We start from the raw sequence: 25,271 nt of genomic DNA, 5'->3' as shown, positions 1-25,271 counted from the left end.
ATCTTATGTGAATTTGTGCAGTGACCCTGCGGTTCTAACCGCCATGCATTACCTTGTCTTGTCCCCTTAGTAGGAATTCTTGTCTATTCTGTGAATTTTGCAATTTCTTTCATTCACTTCACAAATATTTCTTGAGGGTGACACCAGGTGCCAGGGACTGTATTAGACCTGAGAGTTAAGGTGATATTCCCACAGTGGAAAAATTAAGTTGATATTAGATTAGTCTGTGATTTAAATACAACACACGATCTGAAGTTTCTTTTAGAAATGTGAAGTGTTTACTTTAAAAATAGGCTCTATTTTCTCTCCAAGTCCACAGCCCTGTGCTGATCTTATTGAGAGAGACCAACTAGTGTTCCTTCAGCCCCTTCAAACAGTAAGTTTAAATTGAAACCTACATAAATTGTTTAAAATAATATGCCATGAATGTTTTCTTTGAAGCTACACATTGAATACACTTTCCTTTGTTCCTGTTTAAATTTATGAGATATTACCTATCTCCCAGATGCCTTTGCAACTGAAACTAAGGTTGACAAATAAAATGAAAAGGTTAGGTCCTGTATATTACCTTGGAAAGATGTAGGTTTCACAGGCAAGATCTCTATAAAGACGTTCCGAAGCTGTGAAATACCACCTCTGCATCTGATGCAAAGAGCCAACTCATTGAAAAAGACCCTGATGCTGGGTAAGACTGAAGTTGGGGGAGAAGGGGACGACACAGGATGAGATGGTTGGATGGCATCTCTGACTCGATGGATATGAGTTTGAGTCAACTCCAGGAGTTGGTGATGGACAGGGAAGCCTGGCATGCTGCAGTCCATGGGGTCACAAAGAGTCGTACACAACTGAGCGACTGAACTGAACAGCGGACTTTATATCAGTATCATGCCTGGCAATTACCCTGACTTCAAAGAAGAGGAAACGTCTCTACAGAATGAAGAGGCATTGAATGCTGGAAACAAATATGTGGACCTAAACTCTCTAGCCTTTCCGCGTACACGTGGAGTGTCCCCACTTCTTGGGAAGATGGGCAGATAAACAGATAAATAAATGGGTAAAAATTTAAGACTGCTTCTTATGTGCTTGACTGAATAGTCAAAAATGTTTCTCAACATTCATCAGCGTTTCACCTCTACTTTCTGCTCCCATGCCATGAGCATGTCAGTGAGGACAAAGCCGAGAGCACCACAAGCCTATTCAGTCCTTTCTCCCCCCATCATTATGTAACAGTCCTGCTGTACGAAGTCATTTAACATCGTACAGAGGGAAAATTAATCATCGGCTAATGAGATAGGGATGTGAAAAGTTTGAAAGAAGTAATTTAGAGGCCCCAATTAGGGTCTATTCTTGTGGGCCTCCTGTGAGCATCGCTGGCTGATCCCAGGTCCAGGGGGTGAGAAGGGGATGAAGGGGGAGAGCAGGGGTCAGGGAGGGCAGGAGAAGAGGGAGGAAGGGAGAAGAAGCTTCTGGGCAGACAAAGAGGCTTTCACAGCGCTCCGGATGAGAGCTAATGAGAGCCTAAATAGCCATGAGGAGGGAAAAAGATGGCATAGAAAACCTTTCAAGGTTAGGTTTGTCTAAAAGGCCTACCCTGGATATTTGCCCACAAGAGGTTACAAACTGGAAACTGAGAGGAAGGGCAGGTACCAGTGACATAAATAGGAAAGGGGCTTCCCTGGGGGTCCATTTGTTAAGATTCCACACTTCAGGGGACATGGGTTTGATCTCTGGTCGAGAAACTCGGAGATCCCACATGCCACGTGATGTGGCTCCCCCAAAACGGAAAACCCTGAAGTTACTCCATCTGCTCAAGAACATCTCATTGGACTGGAGTAGGACGGACGTCCTATACACTGTAAATAGTTTGCCATGGAGAACACTCAGCCAAGACACAGAAAGAAGCGGGAGAGTGCCAGGAGGCCGCAGAGCAGGGGAAAGAACTCAGTGTGGCCCCATCGCCTCCTGGCAAATAGACAGGGAAACGGTGGAAACAGTGGCTGACTTTACTTTCTTGGGCTCTGAAATCACTGCAGATGGTAACTGCAGCCATGAAATTAAAAGACATTTGCTCTTTGGAAGAAAAGCTGTGACAAAGCTAGACAGCATATTAAAAAGCAGAGACATTACTTTGCCAACAAAGGTCCATCTAATCAAAGCTACGGTTTTTCCAGTAGTCGTGTATGGATGTGAGAGCTGGACCATAAAGAGGACTGAGCACCGAAGAATTGATGCCTTTGAACTGTGGTGTTGGAGAAGACTCTTGAGAGTCCCTTGGACTGCAAGGAGATCCAACTACTCCATGCTAAAGGAAATCAGTCCTGAATATTCATTGGAAAGACTGATGCTGAAGCTGAAGCTCCAATACTTTGGCCACCTGATGCAAAGAGCCAACTCATTGAAAAAGACCCTGATGCTGGGTAATATTGAAGTTGGGGGAGAAGGGCATGACAGAGGATGAGATGGTTAGATGGCATCACCGACTCGATGGACATGAATTTTAGTAAAGTCCAGGAGTTGGTGAAGGACAGGGAAGCCTGGCTTGCTGCAGTCCAGGGGTCGCAAAGAATTGGACACAACTGAGTGACTGAACTGAACTGATGAGCTCCCAACTCAAGGAAGTAGGGGTCACCCTGCATGCCAGGAGAGTTGGCAGTGGCCCTCAAAACTGGAGCCAATGAACAACAAAGCTTTCAGAAGAAATAAGCATTAAGGGGAAGGCAACTAAATGGTATATGTCTAAGGGCATCTTCTCTCCTGTGGCCAAGCGTGACCCACAAAGAAATTTGCTGGGGAATTGGATGGGGGCAGGAATTCACAGAAAGACTTGTCCTGCTTTCATATAAGATGCTGAAGGCCCAGGAGGGAACATTCAAGACAGGAGGAGAACCTAAAAAACACAGATAAGGGCAAACGCAGGGCAGAATTCAGAACCGTCTGTTTTGTTTCACAGTGCCGGCCACAGTGCCGCACGACAGCACCCTGAGGAGACAAGACGCATGTTCCAGTTGATTGGGGCCCTTCGATGGATGTCACCTTTGTGACGGAACTTCCAGAAAGACCCAAATCACGAACGGACATGAAGCTGTGGGCACCGCCTGGCACAGAGCGGGCACTCCGCCGTGACCACTGTCTTTCAGTCATGACACACCCAGTCAGCAAAACCACAGAGTTCAGAATTCAGAAAGGGAGCGAGCACTCCTGATCAGAGGGGCCGGGGTCTGCATGGCCTGTTTCTGGGGAAACCCCCAGACCTCAGGAAAGGGGGTCTTCGAGGACAGTCACACATAGTCAGACTATGGGAGCAGGATGCCCAGAGCGGCTGAGAGGAAACGCAGGTGTTCCTGTGACCATTCTCCATGGGTTTGAGCAGTAAAGGTGGGAGAGAGAACTCGACCTGGGAATAGCCCAGGAGTGCAGGCCAAAGACAGCAGATAGACTGTTCTTCAGTTGTGTCCGACTCTTTGTGACCCCATGGACTGCAGCACACCAGGCTCCTCTGTCCCTTCCTTCACCATCTCCCAGAGTTTGCTCAAACTCTGTCCATTGACTCGGTGATGCCATCCAACCATCTCATCTTCTGCCACCACCTTTTCCTCCTGCCCTCGATCTTGCCCTCGATCTTTCCCAGCGTCAGGGTCTTTTCCAGTGAGTCAGCTCTTTGCATCGGGTGACCAAAGTATCGGAGCTTCTGCATCAGTCCTTCCAATGAATGTTCAGGGTTAATTTCCGTTAGGATTCACTGGTTTTATCTCCTTGCTGTCCAAGGGACTCTCGAGAGTCTTCTCCAGCCCCACAGTTCAAAAGCATCAATTCTTCTCCGCTTATCAGTCAGTATCTCATAGTGAAAACCATTAGAGGGACTTTCTTAGTGGTCCAGGGGTGAAGACGCAGCTTCCAGTGCTCAGGGGGTGTGGGTTCAGTCTCTGGTGGGAGAGCTAAGATCCCACATGCCTCCAGGCCAAAAAACTGAGAGATAAAACAGAAGCCATATTGTAACAAGTTCAATAAAGACTTTAGAAAATGATCTACATCAAAAAATAAAAAAAGCTGGACAACGGAATGGGTTATCCTGGGAGGGAGCAAATAAAGAGGTTGCTGTCACTCAGTGTATCCCAACAAAGGCAGGATGCAGAGGCGTTGGAGACTGCAAATGCACAATGTCCAAGCCCAGGACTTTTGATGCCAGTTCCAACGGTATGTCTCTTCAACTCTGTTGCTTTGGGCAAGTCACTTCACCTCTCGGGGCCTCAGTTTTCTCATCTCCAAATCGAGATGGTAGGACTAGGAAATGCCCGAGTCCCCTGAGCTCTGAAATGTGATGATCCGTGATAATGCCCAGTGGCCTTTGCTTCCTTCCCTAATCGAGCCCATCCTGCCTGGCAGGCATCGCCCACCATCTTTATGCCTCACTGGTGAGGCCAGTGTGTCTGAGTGTGTTCCGCAAGCCCAGGGGACACAGAGCGGCTCCCTTGGAGTGTGACAGCTCGGGCCTCTGTACCCAAACTGCCCTGGCAGCAAATTCAAATCCCCTGGCCCCCAGCATGAGTGAATTTTCAAGAAGCTTTGATGGGCGTTTACCTCCCACTCCATCAGAATGTATCTGGTTCCCACGTGCATGTTGCTAGAAAAATCTGACAGAACCCTTTCCAGCCGTCAGGTCTTCTCTGCACCAGTTTCAGTCAGAAGTTTTGAAAATCCCGTTCACTTGGCATCATGTTATGTTTACAGACACGGGCACAGATCTTCTGTCTCAAGTTAGCTGTTGACAGCTGCGTTTCCTCTAACTGCCAGCGTTGCATCTGCCCTAGGAGACAGAGGGCTTTACTGATGGGGTGAAGTCTTTGTCTAGAAGGCGTGCACAGCCGGGCGGGGCTCCAGGAGCTTACTTCGGATATGCACCTTGGCATTTAATGGCACACACATCTCTCCCCCTCCGGGTCTCTTTGGGAAGATCACAGCGGCATTTTCAACTTTGCTTTCCTAAAGATTGTGCTAGTTAGTGTGCATGCTAAGTCACTTCAGTTGTGTCTGACTCTTGTGACCCCATGGACTGTAGCCCACCAGGCTCCTGTGTCCGTGGGATTCTCCAGGCAAGAGTACTGGAGTGGGTTACTGTGCCTTCCTCCAGGGGATCTTCCCAACCCAGGGATCAAACCTGTGTCTCTTACGTCTGCCTGCATAGGCAGGCAGATTCTTTATCACTAGCATCACCTCGGAAGCCTCACGTAACTGTTTAAAAGTACATGATTACATTAATGGTTCAGTCTGTGTGATCAGATTGTTCTCGACAAATATATGGCAGTCTTCAAGGATTGTTTTTCCACGGAGGAAAAACCGAAGGGCTGCACTGCCCACTGGGGACTGGCTTTGAACACTTCTTCTAAGAGAATATTTAGAACTATCTTTGTGTTTCTGATCCTGATAAGGATGTTGTGGAAATAAATATTATACGCCCAGAGCGTATGTAGAAGCCATCCTTCTTAAGACTCAGGTCAGCTGTCACCCCCGCCTTGGATTCCTTCAGTGACGCTGTCCCTCTGGATCAGCCTCCTGGGGCTGTCATAACAGAGAACAGAGTGGGAGGGCTTAAAGCAGAAATGTCTTCTCTCATGGTTGTGGAAGCGAGAAGTCCGGAATCAAGGTGTTCGCAGGCTGTCCTATCTCCGAAGGATCTAGAGGAGAATCCGTCTCACTCCTTTCTCCTAGCTGCTGGTTTTCGTCAGTGCTCCGTGGGGTTCCCTAGCTTGCAGCCTCCTCCTCTCAGTCACTGCTTCCACCTTCTCTGTGTGTCTGTCTGTGTCTTTCCTCTTCTTATAAGGACACCCGTCCTGTTAGATAGGGCCCACCCTAGGCAGAGTATGACCTTACCTTAACTTGATAACATCCGCAAAGACCCATTTCTAAGTAAAGTCACGTTCTCAGCTTCCTAGGGGAATTAGGAATTCAACACACCTGTTGGGGGGACACAGTTTAAGCCATGACAACCCCTGCCCCAAATGGGTTCTGACGCCCCCTCCTCGGTGTTTCCATAGCACCTCTGGGTTAAATGTTCCGCAACAGTTCTCACACGGTATTGTCATTTTCTGTGTCGTGGTTTCTGCCACTAGACTGTTGCTTTCGCTAAGAAAGGACTCCCATCTTTGTCTTTGCAGGCCAAGTACCTAGCCAAAGTCCAGCATTCAAATGTTAGTCAGATAAAATTTACCATCATCATGATTTTTTAAAGATAATTTTATGTATTTATTTTTGACTGTGCTGGGTCATGGAGAAGGAAATGGCAACCCTCTCCAGTATTCTTGCCTGGAGAATCCCGTGGATCGGGGAACCTGGCCGGCTATAGTCCATGGGGTCGCAGAGAGTCGGACGCGACTGAGCTCACACTCCAGCACTGGGTCTTCACTGCTGTGCAGGTGTGTCTCTGTTTTGGCGAGCAGTGGCTGATCTCCATTGCAGTGCACGGGCTTCCCACTGCAGCGGCTTCTCTTGTTGCCCAGCACAGGCTCTAGGGTGCGTGGGCTTCAGTTTTTGTGGCACCTGGGCTCCATAGATGTGGTTCCCCGGCTCCAGAGCACAGGCTCCGTAGTTGTGACGCGTGGGCTTAGATGTCGTTCAGTCGCTAAGTCGTGTCCGACTCTTTGCAATCCCATGGACATCAGCACGCCAGGCTCCCGTGTCCTCCACTATCTCCCAGAGTTTGCCCAAATTCATGTCCATTGAGTTGGTGATGCCATCCAACCATCATCCTCGGTTGCCCCCTCCTTCTCCTTCCTTCAATCTTTCCCAGCATCAAGGTTTTTTCTAATGAGTTGGCTCTTTGCATCAGGTGGCCAAAGTATTGGGCTTCAGCATCAATCCTTCCAATGAATCTTCAGGGTTGGTTTCCTTCAGTTACTCTGAGGCATGTGGAATCTTCCTGGATAAGGGATGGATCCGTGTCACCTACATTGGCAGGTGGACTGTTTACCACTGAACCACCAGGGGAGCCCCATGATGATGTTTTATGTATATGATGTTGATAACATACTTATTAAAGGTTACATTAAGTAGATATGAAAATCCATATTAATGTCATAGGCAACTGTTACCATTTGTTGCATACTTAGCAGGGAAGACTCCTGAGAGTCCCTTGGGCTGCAAGGAGATCCAACCAGTCCATTCTGAAGGAGATCAGCCCTGGGTGTTCTTTGGAAGGAATGATGCTAAAGCTGAAACTCCAGTACTTTGGCCACCTCATGTGAAGAGTTGACTCACTGGAAAAGACTCTGATGCTGGGAGGGGTTGGGGGCAGGAGGAGGAGGGGACGACAGAGGATGAGACGGCTGGATGGCATCACTGACTCGATGGATGTGAGTCTGAGTGAACTCCGGAGTTGGTGATGGACAGGGAGGCCTGGTGTGCTGCAATTCATGGGGTCGCAAAGAGTCAGACACGACTGAGTGACTGAACTGAACTGAACTACCATATGTTAGATGTTATGTCAAACACTTTGGGTTTTTATTTAATCCTGGTTAATCTACCCAAGAATATTGAGGTTGAAATATGATTATGCCCATTTTATGGCTATCATAAGTGAGATTTAACACGGTTAGTTCAGTTTCCTGAGGTTGCACAGCCAGTATGTGGGAGACCAGGGGCCTGCCCATAGGCCATCTGACTGCAGATTCGGCACGTACACGTGCGTACCCGACTGTCCTGTAGACTTTCCTCTCTGACACTCCCATTTTGTGGATGTAGTGTGTCCAGTGTTCATGTTTGCCTTTACCTGATGAAGATGCTGAAGCTGAGAGAAGTTAAGGAACTGAACTTCTGTTCACCTGGCTGTGCCCACGTCTGTCTACTTCAAGGTCACCCTTTTTAGCATCTGCTTTTCCTTGTTGATCATGAAATGATTTTTAAGGCTATTAAAGGAAAGGCGGACCTGGATTGGAAAACGTATTACCTTAATAATCCATGAGCTTAACTGATCTTACGGAAGCAAGACTTGTCAGCTGCAGTGAGAAACCCTTGCAAAAAACAGTGTCACCATCCTCAACTCAAAGAAAAAGAATGTCCCCATATACCCCGTGGTTTCTCTGTCAAGTGATGACAGATCATATTTTGAGTCAGCACTTCTTGAGAAAGGAGGGGAGTTACTGCATGTCTGTTGGGACCCCTCCAGCCTGTCTCTGCCTGTGCATGTCCTGAGCCCTGAACCCCACGCCTGGCAGCTCCCTGGGCTTCCTCTGGTAGGAGGAAGGGGACCCCAGCACCCTGCTTCTGGGACTCAGCATCCCGCTGGGTTGACCTGGCAGTTTCCTGCCCTGTACTCTGGGACCTACAACCAGAGTGTCTGCTTCCTCCTGCAAACCCCAGGCATCACTCCTGGTGTCTAGGAGTGTCTTACTTCTCCAGCCTGAGTCTCCACTCAGGTAACCTGCCCGATTGCCTAGTTTTTCTTGACCTGTGACCCCGCGGTGTTGTTGCCAAACTCCAGTTTCCCCTGGAATGAGTCAGAACCGTGGACGTTGGTGGCTCAGACTTTGTGACCTGCAGACAGTGTCTCCTGGCAAAGTCGGCCAGCCTAGCTTCATGTTTTGTCTGCTGCTCACGATCTCTCGCCATCACCAGACCTCAAATGCTACCAGTTGGCCTGATTCCCACCTTTTTTCTCTTTTCTTCTCTTAGAGCTCTGTGTTCCTGGGCTGCCCTTGTTCTTGGCACTGACAGCGTACATTCGGCCACAGTCCAGCCCACACCTAACTCAGTTCTGTCCAGCCTTGACCATACTATGTATTGCCTTTCTTTCAAATGGGATCTAGTGCTCGCCTTAAATATGAGGTTCTTTACTGAGGCAATGCCTGGAAGGACAGAAAAGGGGCAAGCCACTGCTCAGGGCAGCAGTTGAAGAGAGCAGGAGGGATGGAGGGCAGCACAGAACCCCGCTTGGGGCCTCTGGCCTGGCAGAGGGCACACCTGGCCTTCAGTGGCCGCCATCTGGTGATGCTGCACTGGCTCAAACGGCAAGATCCCCTCATCACATCACAGCCACACCGTCACATGCTCCCTGTACTATGGCCTCAGGATTATTGGGACTTCTCCTATCAGGCTCCCCCCGGCTGGCCCCTTCCTGGACAACTCTTAGCCCTTTGCACCTCCGTTCACATGTCTCAGCTCTTCTGCTGAGTAGTCCTCACCCTTCCTGCTCTCTTCAAACTCTGTGATTTCTCCCAAGTTGGGAACGTGTTGCTGTTACCTGTGTAACTCCAGATCCAGGCAATTGTATGTGCCCAACACGTGTCATAGGAATGAAGGAATGGATGGATTCAACTGCCATACCTCGAAAGCCTGCAACACAAACCGTAGCTCGCCCTCTGAAAAATGGTCATCTGGCTGATAAAACATGAAACCGATTCAACAGGACTTTTGTTTCTGTTTTTGTCTTGTCCAATTGGGGAAAGACAATTAAAACATTTTCTGAGCTACAGCCTTGCTGTCTCTGTGATCGCAGCTAGCCATAGAGCAGCTGGACCTGGCCACAAACTTGGCAATAAATGATGCTTCCTCTTGCTTAAGTACAGTTTCTGAAGAAAGAAACTATAGAAGAAAGTTCTATTATATAATTGTCATTGTTCAGTCACTCAGTCATGTCTGACTCTCTGCAACCCAGTGGACTGCAGCACGCCAGACTCCTCTGTCCTTCACTATCTCCCAGAGTTTGCTCAAACTCACGTACACTGAGTTGATAATGCCATCCAACCGACTCATCCTCTGCTACCCCCTCCTCCTCCTACCCTCAACCTTTCCCAGCATCAGGGTCTTTTCCTGTGAGTTGGCTCTTCGTATCAGGTGGCCAAAGTATTGGAGTTTCAGCATCAGTCCTTCCAATGAATATTCAGGATTGATTTTCTTTAGGATAGTTTGGTTTAATTTCTTTGCCATCCAAGGGACTCTCAAGAGTCATCTCCAGCACCACAATTCAAAAACATCAGTTCTTCGGCACTCAGCCTTCTTTATGGTCCAATTCTCACATCCGTACATGACTACTGGAAAAACCATAGCTTGGACTGTGTGGACCTTTGTCGGCAAACTGATGTCTCTGCTTTTTAATATGATCTCCAGGTTTGTCATAGCTCAATTGAGTTGTTTCTTGCTGCAGTTTCCCACCTCCTCCCTCTTTTCCCTGAGTGGAATTAGAGCTCACCATCTCTCAAGTTCAGAGCAAGACAAGGAACTGACTCTGCGAGCATCCGTTGTCTCCTCACCTTTGTCTTGTTATGCGCGTGTCTCTCACACCTTCAAAACTTGTGCATTTTCTTTAATGCTTTCGTCCAAAATAGACTGCTGTGCTGTTTGAGAAAACAGTTTTCATGTGTTCATATATTGTTAAAAAGTAATGGGTTCGTAATTTTTTAAGTCTAATCTTTACCTCTGCCCCTCAAATACAGAATCTCAGATTCTTTGAGGTCCAGTGTAATTTAAGCGCTAATTCCTTGCTAAGTGCTTTTCAGACTACTGCGCTCACCTTGCGGATTTCATTAAGCCCTCCCCAATCTCTTTGTATTCACGTCTCAGAAAAAGCAAAGTAACTTGCTGTGTATTCAAATTTTTGCTCGAGTTGTTAATCTTTTGTGTCTATTTCTGAAGATGTATTTATTTATTTGCCCTTCAAAAAGAAAACAGAAGTCTGCTACAACTAAAAGAGAACTCAAGGGCTGGACCCCTCGTCTCATTTGGGGAAACATCTGGTTATTGCAATGCACAGAGCTCTCATTTCAGGGTTTGCAGTCCTGAGTGGTTTCAGCGTTAAATCACCCTGTGTTGGCAAACAATAGTAAGAGCCAGGCCAGGAAAGAAACAGACAAATCTCATGTATGGAATGAGATTAAATAAAGGCATCACCATGCCAATATTCCCCTTGGCAATATGTCTATTTCTAATATAATTCTCCTTAGAAGCCAATACGTTATGTCACTGATGATGATGTTGGAAGCCATTCTATTCTGGACCTTCTCCTTTAGAATTGGCCTCTGGATCAGAAGGCTATATCTTGATTTTTTTTTTTTAAGAGTAGAGTGCATTTGTAGTGACAAGTGAAGCCGCTCAGTCGTGTCCGACTCTTTGCAACCCCGTGGACTGTAGCCTACCAGGCTCCTCCCTCCATGGGATTCTCCAGGCAAGAGTACTGGAGTGGGTTGCCATTTCCTTCTCCAGGGGGTCTTCCCGACCCAGGGATCGAACCTGGGTCTCCTGCATTCCAGGCAGACGCTTTAACCTCCGAGCCGCCAGGGAAGCAGCATGCATTATGTGAATGATAGCGTTGGGTCATTCTCAGTGGAAACTTTCACGTGGTTATAAAAAGAGATGTATTTAAAACCAGAGCCAGAGACCTGGGCCCTCGTTCTGACTCTGCCATTTGTTCGCTCTATGATGTTGGAAATCTCACTTTCCAGCTTTAAGCCTTGATTAGTTTATCCGTGAAATGGGAATAAGACTGAAACTTCATGAAAGTTTCAGGTGAATAACCAGAGTGTTAGACCTGTCTCTGTCACTCCCAGGTTTTGATATGTGTACCTCACTTTGTTCTGAGCAGTTATCTGCAGAATCCTGGAGTCCTCAGAGGCTCGTGCTCACAGAGAGCATCCACTCAAAACCCCACGTGAGAGACGTGATTACATAGAAGAAGGCCCTAGGACACCAGGGCGACTGCTTTGAAAGACAGTGCTTCTTTGGCATTTACATGGAGGGTTTCTTTAAAAAAAGAAAAGCAAAAACCAAACCCAAAACCCCACCTCCTTTTACTGCAGTGAGGCTGGTATGCAGTCAGATTAAATGGATCTCCTCATAAATAGGCCAGTGGTCCTCTTGGGGTCATAAATCAGGATCATTCACCCTGCTGCTGCTTCCGTTCAGCCCAGAAGAGGAGCGGAAACACCCCAAGTAGCTGGAAGAAAGCTCTAACAGGCTTCTTCCAGGAAAGGAAAAGTTGATGCCGGGCCTCTGTCTTGGCCTGTCTTAGCAAACAAAGCCTGGAGTTGTCCCTTCCTCGCCTGCCTCTGGGCATAGCTGACCTGTCAGCTCAGGCAAGCAAAGAGTAAGGCCTCCCAAGGGCCTGAGGCACCAGCTGGACATGAGAACCTCAAAGGAGAGGGGTCAGGAGGGAAGAACGGGAATGAGCTAGAATAATGGTGGAAAAAAGAGAAATTAGAGAAGAAAACTTCATTCCCAAGAACCACTGTGGAAGGTCACCATGCCTACCGCAAGAGGCGTCTGAGCTGCTGATCTGTCTGCCTGGGAGCAGTACCACGCCACCAGGGAGAGTATTTGTTATCTGAAAACAGAAGAAGCCTCAGGAGAGAGATCTCCTTGCAGCTACTCACAAACTCAGTATACTGTAACAATCCCTACCCTTAGAAAGGCCTTACTAATTTAAAAAAAAAAAAGTCCCTTTATATCCCTTTGAAATGACTTCTTTTATTATCACACTAAAAAAAAAAAACACAATTCAGTGTTTATATTGGAAAACCCATCCTTTTTGTGCCCTTCCATTTTTATTGCAGGGCATAAAGCTGTGTTTTTTTATTCAACAAATAAAGATTTCAGAAGGGTAGTCAGTTATTTGCTGATGGAATTAGAGGAAGAATGTGTGATTATCCCACAGAACTCAGAAATGTATATAGCTAATTTTATGCCCACATGTGTCTAACCCATGGGTTTCCCAGGTGTCTCAGTGTTAAAGAATCCACCCACCAGTGCAGGAGCCACAAGAGATGTGGGTTTGATCCCTGGGTCAGGAAGATTCCCTGGGGAAGGAAATGGCTACCCATTCCAGTGTTCTTGCCTGGAGAATCCCATAGACAGAGGAGCCTTGCGGGCTATAGTCCATGGGATTGCAAAGAGTCAGATTTGACGGAGTATGCAGATAATGTATCTAACCCAGCCTTCGTAATTATAATCACTCTTTGTTTTTTTATTTCCTGGTGGAAATAGGATAGATTGGACCTGAATGCATCATTATAAAGTATGCACTTTTATAAAGTATTGGACTTTTCTTAAATCTAGGTCATTTGGATAAGAAGCCTCTTTTGATAAAACCAGGTTGACAGTTGGATTCACTGGGCACTTCAGTGTTAAATACATTCTTCCTGCCTCCTTGGTCGTAAGGCAGTCACATCTGCATGGGAAGTTAAGAAACAGAAACCAGAGTTGACAATAATAGCAGAGCTTCCTGGTTCATGGTTTTGCACTCTAATATGCTGTCTTCTGTCCTGCTGTGTTAATATTTTAAAGAACGTATCTTCTTTTCCATGAAGCATTAAGTTCATCTTTACTCGTTACCTTTCTGTATTACTGTATTTATGCCAAGGAGAAATTTCTAAAAAATAGAAAGCTGGAAGTCAAATCACCTTTGCGGGAAAACAGCAAAGTAACCGCAGAAATTGATCTAAGATCCACCAGCCAAAATGATATCTTATGTACTTTACAGACTCGATCTGTGTACCAGGCTTTGATCCAGGCCTCAACATGATGACTGGGATCACCCCTATTAATCCGATGATACCAGGCCTGGGGCTGGTACCACCCCCACCGCCAACAGAAGTGGCTGTCGTCAAAGAAATAATCCACTGCAAAAGTTGTACTCTTTTCCCTCAAAATCCAAGTAAGTGGCATCTGTGAGCAGTATTTGATCATCAAGTTTTAATTTCTTTCTTTTTTTTAAATACAGTATTCGTTTTCTGAATGTGACTCAAAAGTTCTCCCACTTTGGTACACAGAGCGGGAATCACGCTACAGAAGTCCTTTGTCTCTAGAACAGAAAAAATCTGTGGGTCCCTGTGTCTTTCCAGGAGCTGAATCGACACCATGAAGGGCACACGTTTGATTGGGGATGTATAACCAGCATTAAGAATCTTTTTTTGCGTGCAATGAAGTCTAGCATTTGCTGCGGATCAGAGTGTGAAATATGTGAACACTTCCATCCATCTTCACCAGTGCAGGAGAGAAACTCTGAAATGTGTTTTGCTAGATGGAAAACGGAATTAATTTGGCAGTTAGCAGTTTTGGTGGGGGGAGCCCACATCTGCGAGCTCCTGGGCCAGATTGCCTTTACTTGAAGGAAACATACATTTGATGAAATGAATAGGCCAGTTTTTTTTTTTTTAATTTAACTTCTGATACTAAGTTTATGGGCTTAAATAGCTGGATTTTTTTTTTTATTCATATTAATCAGTGTTGCCTTTTTAAAGTGGACCTTCTAGAAGATTGCTTTAGTAATCTACATATAAACTAGGTAAAATGTTGTGACAGTGTACCTTTTATCTTTTTATACACCCTCCCTCAAATTTGGGAGTTTGCTCATTTAAATGTGAATAATTTTTTTTTGAAAGCATATTTTTTTTCAGGCCCGCTGTTTCCCAGCCAAGTAAGTACTGTGCCCGCTTTGCGGCTGTTTCCGTTCTGCCTCGTCGCTCCATTATACCCCAGAAAGACAAAGCAGATAACCAGCCTCAGGTTTCCAGCAAGTTGTTACTGCATCATGCTTTGTCATTTCTGAAGGCTTCCCCCTGCCCCCGCCGGTTGTCTGGGCCTCTGTATTATGAAGGAGAAATGAACTTATGCTCACATTTGCTTTATCTCTGTTTGTGGATGGGCATAGCCACTCTGTAGAAAGGAGCAGAGAGGAACGGAGAGGTGGGAAGGAGGCAGGCACTGAAAACAGGACACCCCCATCCGTGTCTGCTGCTCAAGACGTTCATCATCGCTCAGAATAGAGAAAGTTAGTCTGCGAGTGTGACTTTTGCCAGGTGAACCAGAGAAAAGAAAAATAAAATGGAGCAAAAATAAATAAAAGGCAAAACACCCTGTGTTTGGTTGTGATTCTCAGATCTTCCACCCCCCTCCACAAGAGAACGACCTCCCGGGTGTAAGACTGTCTTTGTCGGAGGATTACCGGAAAACGCCACCGAGGAGATCATCCAGGAAGTCTTTGAGCAGTGCGGTGACATCACAGCAATTCGGAAAAGCAAGAAGAATTTCTGTCACATCCGCTTCGCCGAGGAGTTCATGGTTGATAAAGCCATTTACCTTTCTGGTACTTTGCATTACATAAGGGGTTTTTCCCTCCCGGCTCTTTGGTGGTGTTTTGTGATATTAAATGAGCATATTCCCTTTGGCCTTAATGTGCAATAAAAGCGCTCACAATTTGGGGCTGGAAAGGAGAAATTCGGCCTTTTCCCCCGGGTGCCAGAACCTCAAAGTCTGTGAGCACACCTCTAGGCTGCAGGCATGGTTTCCTACCATCCAGGCTTTAGGGATTTCATTGGCTTTCTAATCAATGTCCTCAAGTGCTTATTAGCTGAGAAGCAATATTATGACTACCGAGGACTGCTGTTATTATTAGATGTAATTCTCGGGGGGAAATACAGCCCTCTCTCAGCGTAATTTCCGTTTTTCAGAAGTAGTTCACTTTCTAGACAGCAGGGCACCACCGGTTTAAGATCAGTGCCTTACAGGAGGTGATCCTGGCCGAGGGGAGGCCTAGTCTCCCTGCCCATTTGCTCGTGCAGTTAGCCTGGCTAAGCCCACCCACCAGCTCTTCTTCTCTGGTGCCATTTACAGGCGATTTTTACAGATGTCAAAACTAGGAGTGTAAGGCTGCCTTCCGTCGTGTGGGTGTTGGAGCAAGTACATGTGTTTCCAGTGAATTTAAGGTTCTCCCTCCATCGCAAAAGAATTCGGAAATGAAGTGATAGGTACGAAGTGGATTTATTTAGAGAGAAACACACTCCACAGACAGAATGTAGGCCATCTCAGAAGGCAAGAGAGAGCCCTGAAACATGGCATGGTTCATTTTTAGGAGCTGTTATTTTATAAGCTAATGAGTGGGAGGATTATTCAAACTATTTGAGGGAAGGGGTGGAGATTTCCAGGTATTGGGCCACTGCCCACTTTTTGACCTTTTATGGTTGGCCTCAGAATTGTCCCAATGCTAGTGGTGTGTCGTTTAGCACACACTAATATATTGCACGGAGCCCATGATAAGGCTCAAGGTCTACTGGAAGTCCAGTCTCCCACCATCTTGGGCCCAGTTGGTTCTAACCAGTCTTTGTCATGTCCTGTGGCCAAGTCATTCTTTTAGAGGTTGTGCCCTACTCTCTTCCCATCCTGTTTCATACGGAGCCTGTCAACAAGGTCTTTGCCAAGTCTAAGAATCGCAGAGCATTCGAAGGACATCTTTTTGGATTTAATTCACTGCTATTCCTTCCCTCTCTTTCTTCATCTGCACATATCAGTCTGTCACTCTGCATACCACCTCCCTCTTCCTGAAGCAAAGCTAGTGAGGAAAGGTGAGAAAAGAATAGGGAAAAAAAAAAATCTGAACATTACTACCAGGTTTTCTTAACTTCTACAGTCAGCCCCTGCTGCTGCTGCTAAGTTGCTTCAGTCGTGTCCGACTCTGTGCGACCCCATAGATGGCAGCCCACCAGGCTCCCCCGTCCCTGGGATTCTCCAGGCAAGAACACTGGAGTGGGTTGCTATTTCCTTCTCCAAAGCATGAAGAAAGTGAAAGTGAAGTCGCTCAGTTGGGTCAGACTCTTAGCAACCCCATGGTCCGCAGCCTACCAGGCTCCTCCATCCATGGGCTTTTCCAGGCAAGAACACTGGAGTGGGTTGCCATTGCCTTCTCTGCCGTCAGCCCCTATGGCCATCAAATTCTCTTGCAAACCCCAGAAGCCTTGGGGTTATTCAAGTACTACAGAGATATCCCTGTGCTAAATAGTGACCTGGAGAACTTTAAAACCTTTATTCCAATAAAACCTGACAAACTGGGGCAAAAACCTAACAGAATTCCAAAATGGAGATGGAAGACAAAACATAGAAATATTGTACAGCATACGTATTTCTTGCAACTCTTGAGCTACAGCATCAGAATAATCTACTAGACAACCAGGAATTCTGTTGAGTGCTTGGCACTGGGTTTCACATGCCTCGGGCAAGATAACTTCTCTCTGAGCCTCTGTTTTCTCATCTGCAAAATTGAGACAGTAACACTGCTACCTCATCAGATGATTAGGAGGAATAAATCCAAATAATGGGAATAATGGATACTAAGCACCTAGCAGGACATATGTAGCGTGGGAACCATTCAGAAAGTGGTTGTTTTTAACACAAATATCCTGATGATGATAAAGTAGGACTGGCCTCTCGGGAGCCTTGCCCTGGGTTTTCAGATCCTAATCACAGCTCTACCAATAAACTGTGAGTTTATCCCACCTTATTAAATGAAGGGGTTAGAATAAATCAGAGGTGCTTTCAACACCGACATAGCACAATGTTTAGACCCAATCAGAGACCTCATAGTACACTGCCAGAGATGAACACTTCCAAATTTAGGCCCTTGAAAGTCCCAAATTTATGCCTTGATGCTATTTTTTTTTTTTCAAGCTCTGACCTGGCCCCCCACCTGACTGCCCCTTGGCAGCAGCAGGAGCCCACAGCAAAGGCCTCACCTCCAGCCTCCCCTGCCTGGGTGCAGCATCGTCCTGGAAAGATCTGAAAGGCTGATTGGGAGGGGCGGGAAGGCAGACAGGCTGCCCCTCCCGTGTGCAAGCTTTTTTGCAAGCCAGAGCCCAGCTGGATGGCCTGTCTAATTTTAGGACCATGATCACATCTGAAGGCCAAGTTAAATTTAGACTCGGCCTCATCACAGGCTCTTTTAAGAGCCTTAATGATGGTGTTTGGGTGAAAGAGGGGGTGCTTTCTGGAATGAGAAATGTCTGAAAAGTGATGTTCTGGACCCGAGCAGGGGAAAGTTTCTTGGCCATTTGGGACAGCTGGCCAGTCTTAGGCCATTCTTCCTGCTCAGCTGTTAGGTATATATTACCATGGCCTGTTGGTTTGTTAAGTTCTCCACGGCCCACAGCCAAGATACACTCTGCTTTAGCATTAATACTGGTCCTCTGTGATCAGTATTGATAGGTATTATTATGTCTTCCCATTTTGGGAGAATATCGTTTAAACCTGGAAGGGAGACGGTCATAACAGGAATCAGATGTGAGATCAGTTTCACGTTTGTAACTTTTCAAAGATGTGAAGTGCCCTCCTGGGGAGGCCCCAGGCCGTCCTGGGATTTTCGGCTCAGTTTCAACCCCAGATACTGAGACGGTCCGCTGAAATCCACCACGAGATTTCGAGCGTCAGCGCCGTGCAGCCCGGCATCTCAGAGTGGTGGCTCATGTGCGCAGTCCCCACACGGCAGAAGTGCTCCTTCTGCTCTCTCTTCTGGTGGCCCCCGACAACCGGGATCCTGCTGGGACCTGAATTTATGTTTCTAAAATCCGAGCACCCCAAACTGAAGAGCAACCTCAAAGCCAAGCCTCCTCCATTTGAAGTTAGGCTGGCGGTCCGGTTGCAGTTCCGTGTGTGTTGATGTCTCAGCTCCAATTGCGGCTCATAATCTCTGTGAGTTGTGTAGCCCCCAGAGACCTCCGGGCCCCCTTTTTTTTTCTTTTTGGTCTAGCTCTGGGTTCTCACACGGGTTCCTGTGGCTCTCAGAGATTACACACAAACAATCCATGCAGTGCTGTGTGCCAGATGAGGTGCTGGAGGGCTGTAAGGAAGGCCTCTTGATTGAAGGTAAAATATTCTCCTGTGTGCCCCAGAGGATAAGTAGAAATAAAACAGCATTGCCAAATTGCCATGGTAGTTGTGGCTTTTGCAGCTGCCGAGAGAGAGAGTGGAGTGGCAGAACGAAGCAATAGGAGAATGAAGCGATAGCCTGTGAGCGAGGTGTGGTAGAATTTACTACGTAGACCTTTTTAAATATCATAGATATTCTTTATTTACTCACACTCCATCACTTTCTAAAAAGAATGTAAGTGAGCTTATGAGGCAGAGTTACAGTACATTGAAAATAGAAAACTGAGGCCATAAAAAGCAGGGGTGGATAGATAAAAAGCTCCCTTCTCCATTTGTTTGTGAGCTTCCTGGAAGCCAGAGGGAAGGAGGAGTTAGGACAGGTGTCCTGGTTCTTGCGATCATCTTGGTAACACTGGCTTGGAGATCACCTCCCATGGAAGAGTTTAGCTGCCCTGGCCCGTTCTAAATCGCAGAGGACGGCAGCTTCCCACCTCCCCTGGGAAGGATGTCCTTCCTAAGGGAAAAAGAGGTCAGCAAGAGCTCCTAGGTTCACCTTGAATGGCCTGGACCCGACTGTCGACAGTGGCACAGGACCATGTCGTGACCCTGTGATGTGACCAGAGGCTCCCCCGTTGGTTTCAGGTTACCGGATGCGCTTAGGGTCCAGCACGGACAAAAAGGATTCGGGCCGCCTGCACGTGGACTTTGCCCAGGCGCGGGACGACTTTTATGAGTGGGAGTGCAAGCAGCGGATGCGCGCCCGCGAGGAGCGGCACCGGCGCAAGCTGGAGGAGGACCGCCTGCGGCCGCCCTCGCCACCGCCCATCATGCACTACTCGGAGCACGAGGCCGCCCTGCTGGCCGAGAAACTCAAAGGTAGGAGCCTGGCGCTGGCTTCCTCTGCGTCCGCGCCGGCCAGCACCCTCCCCAGGCGCCGAGGCCCCGGGCGTCTCTCCTGGCCCTTTGCATCCTGATCTCATAGAGCTGGTATCACCCACTTGGGCTTCCTCATGCTCCCTGGACAGAACCCGGCCCCCACCCGGCCCTTGCCCCTGAGTTCTCTCTGATCGGGTGCGTTCATCACTCACAAAATTCATGCAAAGACGGGCAGGAGAGCTGTACTAACTGCAAAGCAGGCTGCCAGGTTCCCACCCTTGTTGAATGGGCCTCTGTCTCCTCCTGTGGGGCCGGGCGGTCCCAGGGCTCCTGCTGCTCTGTAGGGTCTGCACCTCCACTGGGCTTTTAACCAAGCTTCCCCAAAGGCTCATCAGGCTGGGGGCGCGTGCAGGACAGAAGAGAAATGTAGAAGAGGGCCTCTCTGTCTTCAGAGCCGGGGTGGAAGGGACCCTGCTAACAGCTGCAGAAGAATGAGGTTTAGAAGTGAGAGCGTTTCATTTCTTTGATTGTTTGCTGTGCTCGTCTCCTGGGTTTGAGACCCTGGGAGAGACAGACAGAGGCTTTCGTACCTGCCGCAGTGAACCACAGATGATTGGGGAGGGTCCAGATTTTGAAGGCAGGAGGACATGTGTGTGAGTTCTGTTTCCTTCTTGATCAGAGTTGCAGTCAACCCCTCCTCTGTTATCGGGCATGTCAGGTTTTAAAGAGAGGACACAGGTTGTGGTCGCTGGCCACACACGGGTGTCTCCAAGGAAACGATGCCCTGTGACAAAGCCAGTGACACTCCATCAGTATGTGAGCAGCTGGGGAACTTGGGGACACGCGTGCGTGATGTTGAGGAAGGTGTCAAGAAAGCTTTCACAGAGGAGGCAGAGCTTGAACCTTGCAAGAGAAACAAGAATTTCTTACCCCCTCCAGGAGAATAAAGGGCCCAAAGACATTCTTGTCGGAAGCAGGAGCCCTAGGAATAAAGACGCCAGGAAGCAGATGGGGAATTGGGCGCAGAAGGAAAGAGGCGTGTTGCCTCCTCTGGGGAACGTGAGAGCCGCTTGGAAGTTCACAGGAGTGAAGGTGACGCTGGGAACCCAGTGTGGGGCCAGATGGGGGAGCCCCGAGGGCTGCCGCTGGATCTGGGTTTTACTCCATCAACAGTGCAGAAGTCATGAAGGCCTCTTAGGAGAGGAGAGACGTGATTTATCCTTGGGAGTGTTTTAGAGCCTAGCTGGCGGTGTTCAGAGTGGATTGTGTGTTTTCACTAAAGGAAACTTGAAAAGCTGCCCCAGACCTATTTTCGGAAGATAAAAAGTTGACATTCTATTCTTTTAAGAATTAAAAAAAGTCATTTATTTATTTATTCATTTATCTTTGGCTTCCCCGAGTCTTTGTCACCACGTGTGGGCTTTCTCTGGTTGCGGTGAGGGGTCCCTACTCTGCACTTGCTGTGCGCAGGCTTCTCATTGCTGTGGTTGCCCTGGTTGCAGAGCTCAGGCTCTAGGGCGGGCTTAGTTGCCCCACAACCTGTAGAATCTTTCCAGATCAGAGATTGAACCCGTGTCCTTTGCATTGACAGGTAGATTCTTAACCACTGGGCCACCAAGGAAGTCCTAAAAAAGAATTTTTTTTAAAAAAAGGCTTCTGCTTCTAGTCTTCATCCTCTCCTTTGGCCTTGGAGACCCTTAATCAAATGTAATTGCCACTGAAATGCCCCTCTGAAACTGTGGACTTGGAAAATTTTTTGAAAAATGCACCTTGTAAGAGCTGTGAGTTGAGTTTATTCAGTGTCTTACTGAGGACTACAGCTCAGAAGACAGCCTCTCAAGATGGCTCTGAGGAGCTTTTCCAGAGTTACAGGTAAAGGAGGAAGTGTATGCGTGATTTGGGGGAAGGGGCTACCTGCCACCAAGCAGGCATCTCAGTAGAAGGTTGCTGCTCATCACGAGGAACAGACATCTTGGTAAACAGGTTTAGTACTTTTCTCTGTGAGGGACAAGGCAAGAATCTGGGCTCATGAAATTTCCTCCCCAAAATATCTGCCTATCTGGAGGTCCGTTCTGCCGGTTTTCCCAGAGCACAGAGTGCCACATGCCTAATCCCTCCTCTGAATTCCTGTCAGGCTATGTGGAAAGCCAGCAGCTGCAGTGGCCAATGACTTAGTCCTCGTGGGACCTTCTTTAGTTGGCATAATTGTGGAGTCCCTCTTAGCAATGCCCCTTGGCACGTACTCTGCCTCTCTACAAAGGCGAGCCCTGCCATCATGAATACATAGGCTGTGGCTGTCCCTTTAATAAAAAGCATATAACATGCAAATGTAGACACCCTCTCACTTTTCTGTTCAGACCAGAATCTGTAAGGAGTGGGCAGAGTGAGAAAGAACACCCTTCTCAAGCAGGAATGTTGATCTCGGAACAAATAATTTTTCCTTCACTCTCCAGCACATTGTCTTCCTGTAGCTCAGACAAGTGAAGAATCTGCCTGCCACACAGGAGATCTGGGTTTGATCCCTGGGTCAGGAAGATCCCCTGGAGAAGGGAACGACAACCCACTCCAGTATTCTTGCCTGGAGAATCCCATGGACAGAAGAGCCTGGCGGGCTACAGTCATGGGGTCTCAGAGTTGGACACGACTGAGCAACTAACACTACTATCTCTAGCACATTGTGTAGTTTCAGCTAAATGTACTACATCAGCTATACCACTTTCGATCGTGTCCACACCAGGAAGTGACAGAAACGTGCACCCTGGCGCTGTGACCCATGGAGGAATTTCAGGAAAGCTCGGCATGTGCATTAATGTTCTTTGTAAGAGGCCAGCACGAGTGTCTGCACGTACAAGCCACACAGCGTGGCCTTTCCTGTAAGAGGATAGCAGACTGGGGTATCCGTTTGGTAAAGTCATTTACAAACCCTGCCATTTCAAAAATATATATTTATATAGAAGGGCATAATATGCAGAATTTAGAAGCAGCACCTTTGCCAAGTACTCTGTGATCCCTTGAGGAGAGAACAGATTGGAAATTTTAATAGATGGCAGTTACAGTAGAATGAACTAGCCTGGGCGACATCTTAGGCAACAGTCAGGTAGTATCAAGCTTGACAGTTTCAGCCAGAGCACAGAGTTTGGAGCATAAACAGCATTTAATTGCTTAGGAAATTGGCTGCCTCAGAGAGGAAATCCACTCCATGCTCCTTGTAACACTGCAAAGCCAGACAGGAGGAGCCAAGGAAACTGTTTCCCTGAAGATGATTTTCCTTGATAAGGGGATATAAAATGCCATCAAGACCTCAGGTGAAATAAGCCTGGGTCAGAAAGGAAATGGAAATGCAATCTGGAAATACCTAATTGGATTTGATTTTTTTTTTTCCTCCCATGAGAAATCTTGCTATCTCAGGTTTATTACAAGCATTTTTTCCCCTCTTTTATATCATACTTGTTTATCCTTACAGTTTTCTTGTGGAAAATCAGCTTTATCCAGCAAAATCTGTACTCGCTGAATCTTTTTTGGAAAAGCTTTTATTTTGTATTGAGGTATAGCAGATCAACGATGTTGTGGTCGTTTCAGGTGAATAGCAAAGGCACTCAGCCATACCTATACATGTATCCATTCCCCCCAGAATTCCCTCCCATCCAGGCTGCCACATAACAGAGTTCCCAGTGCTCTACACCAGGTCCTTGCTTGTTTTCCATTTTAAATATAGCAGTATGTACATGTCCATCGCAAACTCCCTGACTATCCCTTCCCCTCATCCTTCCCGTCTGGCCAAGTCTTTGTTATGACCCACAAGGCCCTCCATGTCCTGCCCAGTGTTAAAACTATGCTTAATAATAGATGCTCAGTAAGTCATTCCATTTCGCTCTTCCTTCGCTGTTTGGAGTTTGTGAGCGTGTTGCATTTCTGCCCACAACGCCAGGAATGAAAGCATGGGGAGGGCATGTTGCCCTCAGCCAGCATTCATTCACTCCACACGTATCCATGAACGCTCTCCTGGACCCCTGACACTCTTGAAGCCACAAAGCTCCTTTAGTTTCGGTTTACTTGAGTGATCCAGGCAGTTACAAAGCACTGTTCTGGGATGAGAGATGGCCAACCTCCTGGGACTCGATAGCCCCGATCTAGTGACCCCCGGGCCTTCTGAAGTCAGATGAGACATTGAGTTGCAATTGTGTAGTGTCTAAGGCACCAAACGTCCAACGTCTGTTAAGGTTAATGCAGATTCTAAAAAAGAAAATTAGTGGGCACCCCGCGGATTAAATAGACATTGTTCTGAGACGATTCCACTTAATGAAGACTGACTGGAAAGTAATTTCTCACAGATGCAGAGTTTATAGCACGGCTTTGAGAAAGTGAGAAGAGGCTCGATACCAGCATAATTGCACTTAACTGGAGACGGTAGCACCCAGCAGACGAGATAATGAATTTCTGCCTTTCTAAGACAGACCATCCACCCTGGGAGAAGCCTTGTGTTTGGACTGTGGAAGGAAGAGATTGATTAGACAGTGAGGAGAGATGATTTCCTGATTCATGGGGGGATTTCTCCTGGCAAGAGCATTTCAAAGTTTTTGTGTACTTTTCCCCCTTTTAGAAAACTTCACATAATCTTTCACCATGTGATGAAAGGAATGTTTTCTCTCGGCCTCAGGTGAAGTTTTGACAAAGCTTTGCAAGCAGTGTCCTTGGGACTCCCTGATGTGTTATCCAGGATACAGAATTCCTGGGATCAACATTCCTAATTTCCAAGGACTTGTCTCTGATTTGCATGCGGAATGGCCCCGAAACAGCCTACCAGAGGGAGAAAGGGTGGAAGAGGTTGCCAGCGTCTTACTGAGATTGTCGTCAACATTTATGGTTCTAAGAAAGAAAGAATCAATAATGCTATGAGCCAAGTGGAAATCCCATTAGTTGAAAGCCAGACTTCCTTCTCAGGACATAGGAGATGTGAAGCATGGGAGCCTGTTTGAGAATCACTTCTTTGGCATTACTGACCTTCACAGAGGCGACATGGGCCATCACATTAAAATTGACATTTTGCCTGATCCAAAAGCAGGAATAATCAGTGCACATTCATGTGCTAAATCTGAGAGATTGTGTGTGTGTGTGTGTGTGTGTGTGTGTGTGTGTGTGTGTGTTTATGAGAGAGAGAGTGAGCTTGTAGGGTAGGGTGGTTGTTGTTATTTAGTCACTAAACGGTGGCCGACTCTTTGTGACCCCATGAACTATGGCCTGCCAGGCTCCTCTGTCCATGGAATTCTCCAGGCAAGAATACTGGAGTGGGTTGCCATTTCCCTCCTCCAAGGGATCTTCTGAACGCAGGGATCGAACCTGCGTCTCCTGCATTGCAGACAGATTCTTTACTGCTGAGCCACCAGGGTGCTAGGTATGGTAGGGGGGAAGTATTAATCATTTCTGTAGCCTTTCATGGTATCTGTGATCTGAAGGGTAGGTGAGGTGCCACCCCTTCTGATGGTTAATTGAGCAGCCAGAGAGGGAGCTTTGTTTTGGGATGTCCATGTTTTAGGAACACATAGTAAAATTTTGGCGATGTTGTAGTGCCAGCCTGAAATTGCCATTCTGCCTGGATCAATATGTACACTGTAAGTTATTTCTACCTATCAAGCCAGAAACCAGGGACAATTTTATAGACACATCATTCAGTATGTTTGTGTGTGTGTGTCCATCCGCATTTCTTTGAAAAGCGTTGTAGAATGTCTTACTTTTTTCCTCTCATTCATGAGACATTTTGTTCAAATGTGAACTCTCCCTTC

At 47.2% G+C, this 25,271-nt stretch overlaps 1 protein-coding gene across 1 annotated transcript in view; it reads left to right on the top strand.

The window, feature by feature from the left end:
- ENOX1 (ecto-NOX disulfide-thiol exchanger 1) overlaps nt 1–25,271 on the top strand; it is a 296,602-nt gene that overhangs the window by 102,696 nt on the left and 168,635 nt on the right. The window contains exons 4-6 of the mRNA XM_052649997.1: nt 13,463–13,636; nt 14,861–15,067; nt 19,258–19,491. Coding sequence (XP_052505957.1) covers nt 13,463–13,636; nt 14,861–15,067; nt 19,258–19,491 — 615 coding nt within the window. The remainder of the gene's footprint in view (nt 1–13,462; nt 13,637–14,860; nt 15,068–19,257; nt 19,492–25,271) is intronic.

Source organism: Budorcas taxicolor, chromosome 12 (genome assembly GCF_023091745.1).
Source record: "Budorcas taxicolor isolate Tak-1 chromosome 12, Takin1.1, whole genome shotgun sequence".
NCBI lineage: Eukaryota > Metazoa > Chordata > Mammalia > Artiodactyla > Bovidae > Budorcas > Budorcas taxicolor.
Note: the sequence above shows the minus strand (reverse complement) of the source record. Positions and strands in the feature narration are given on the sequence as shown.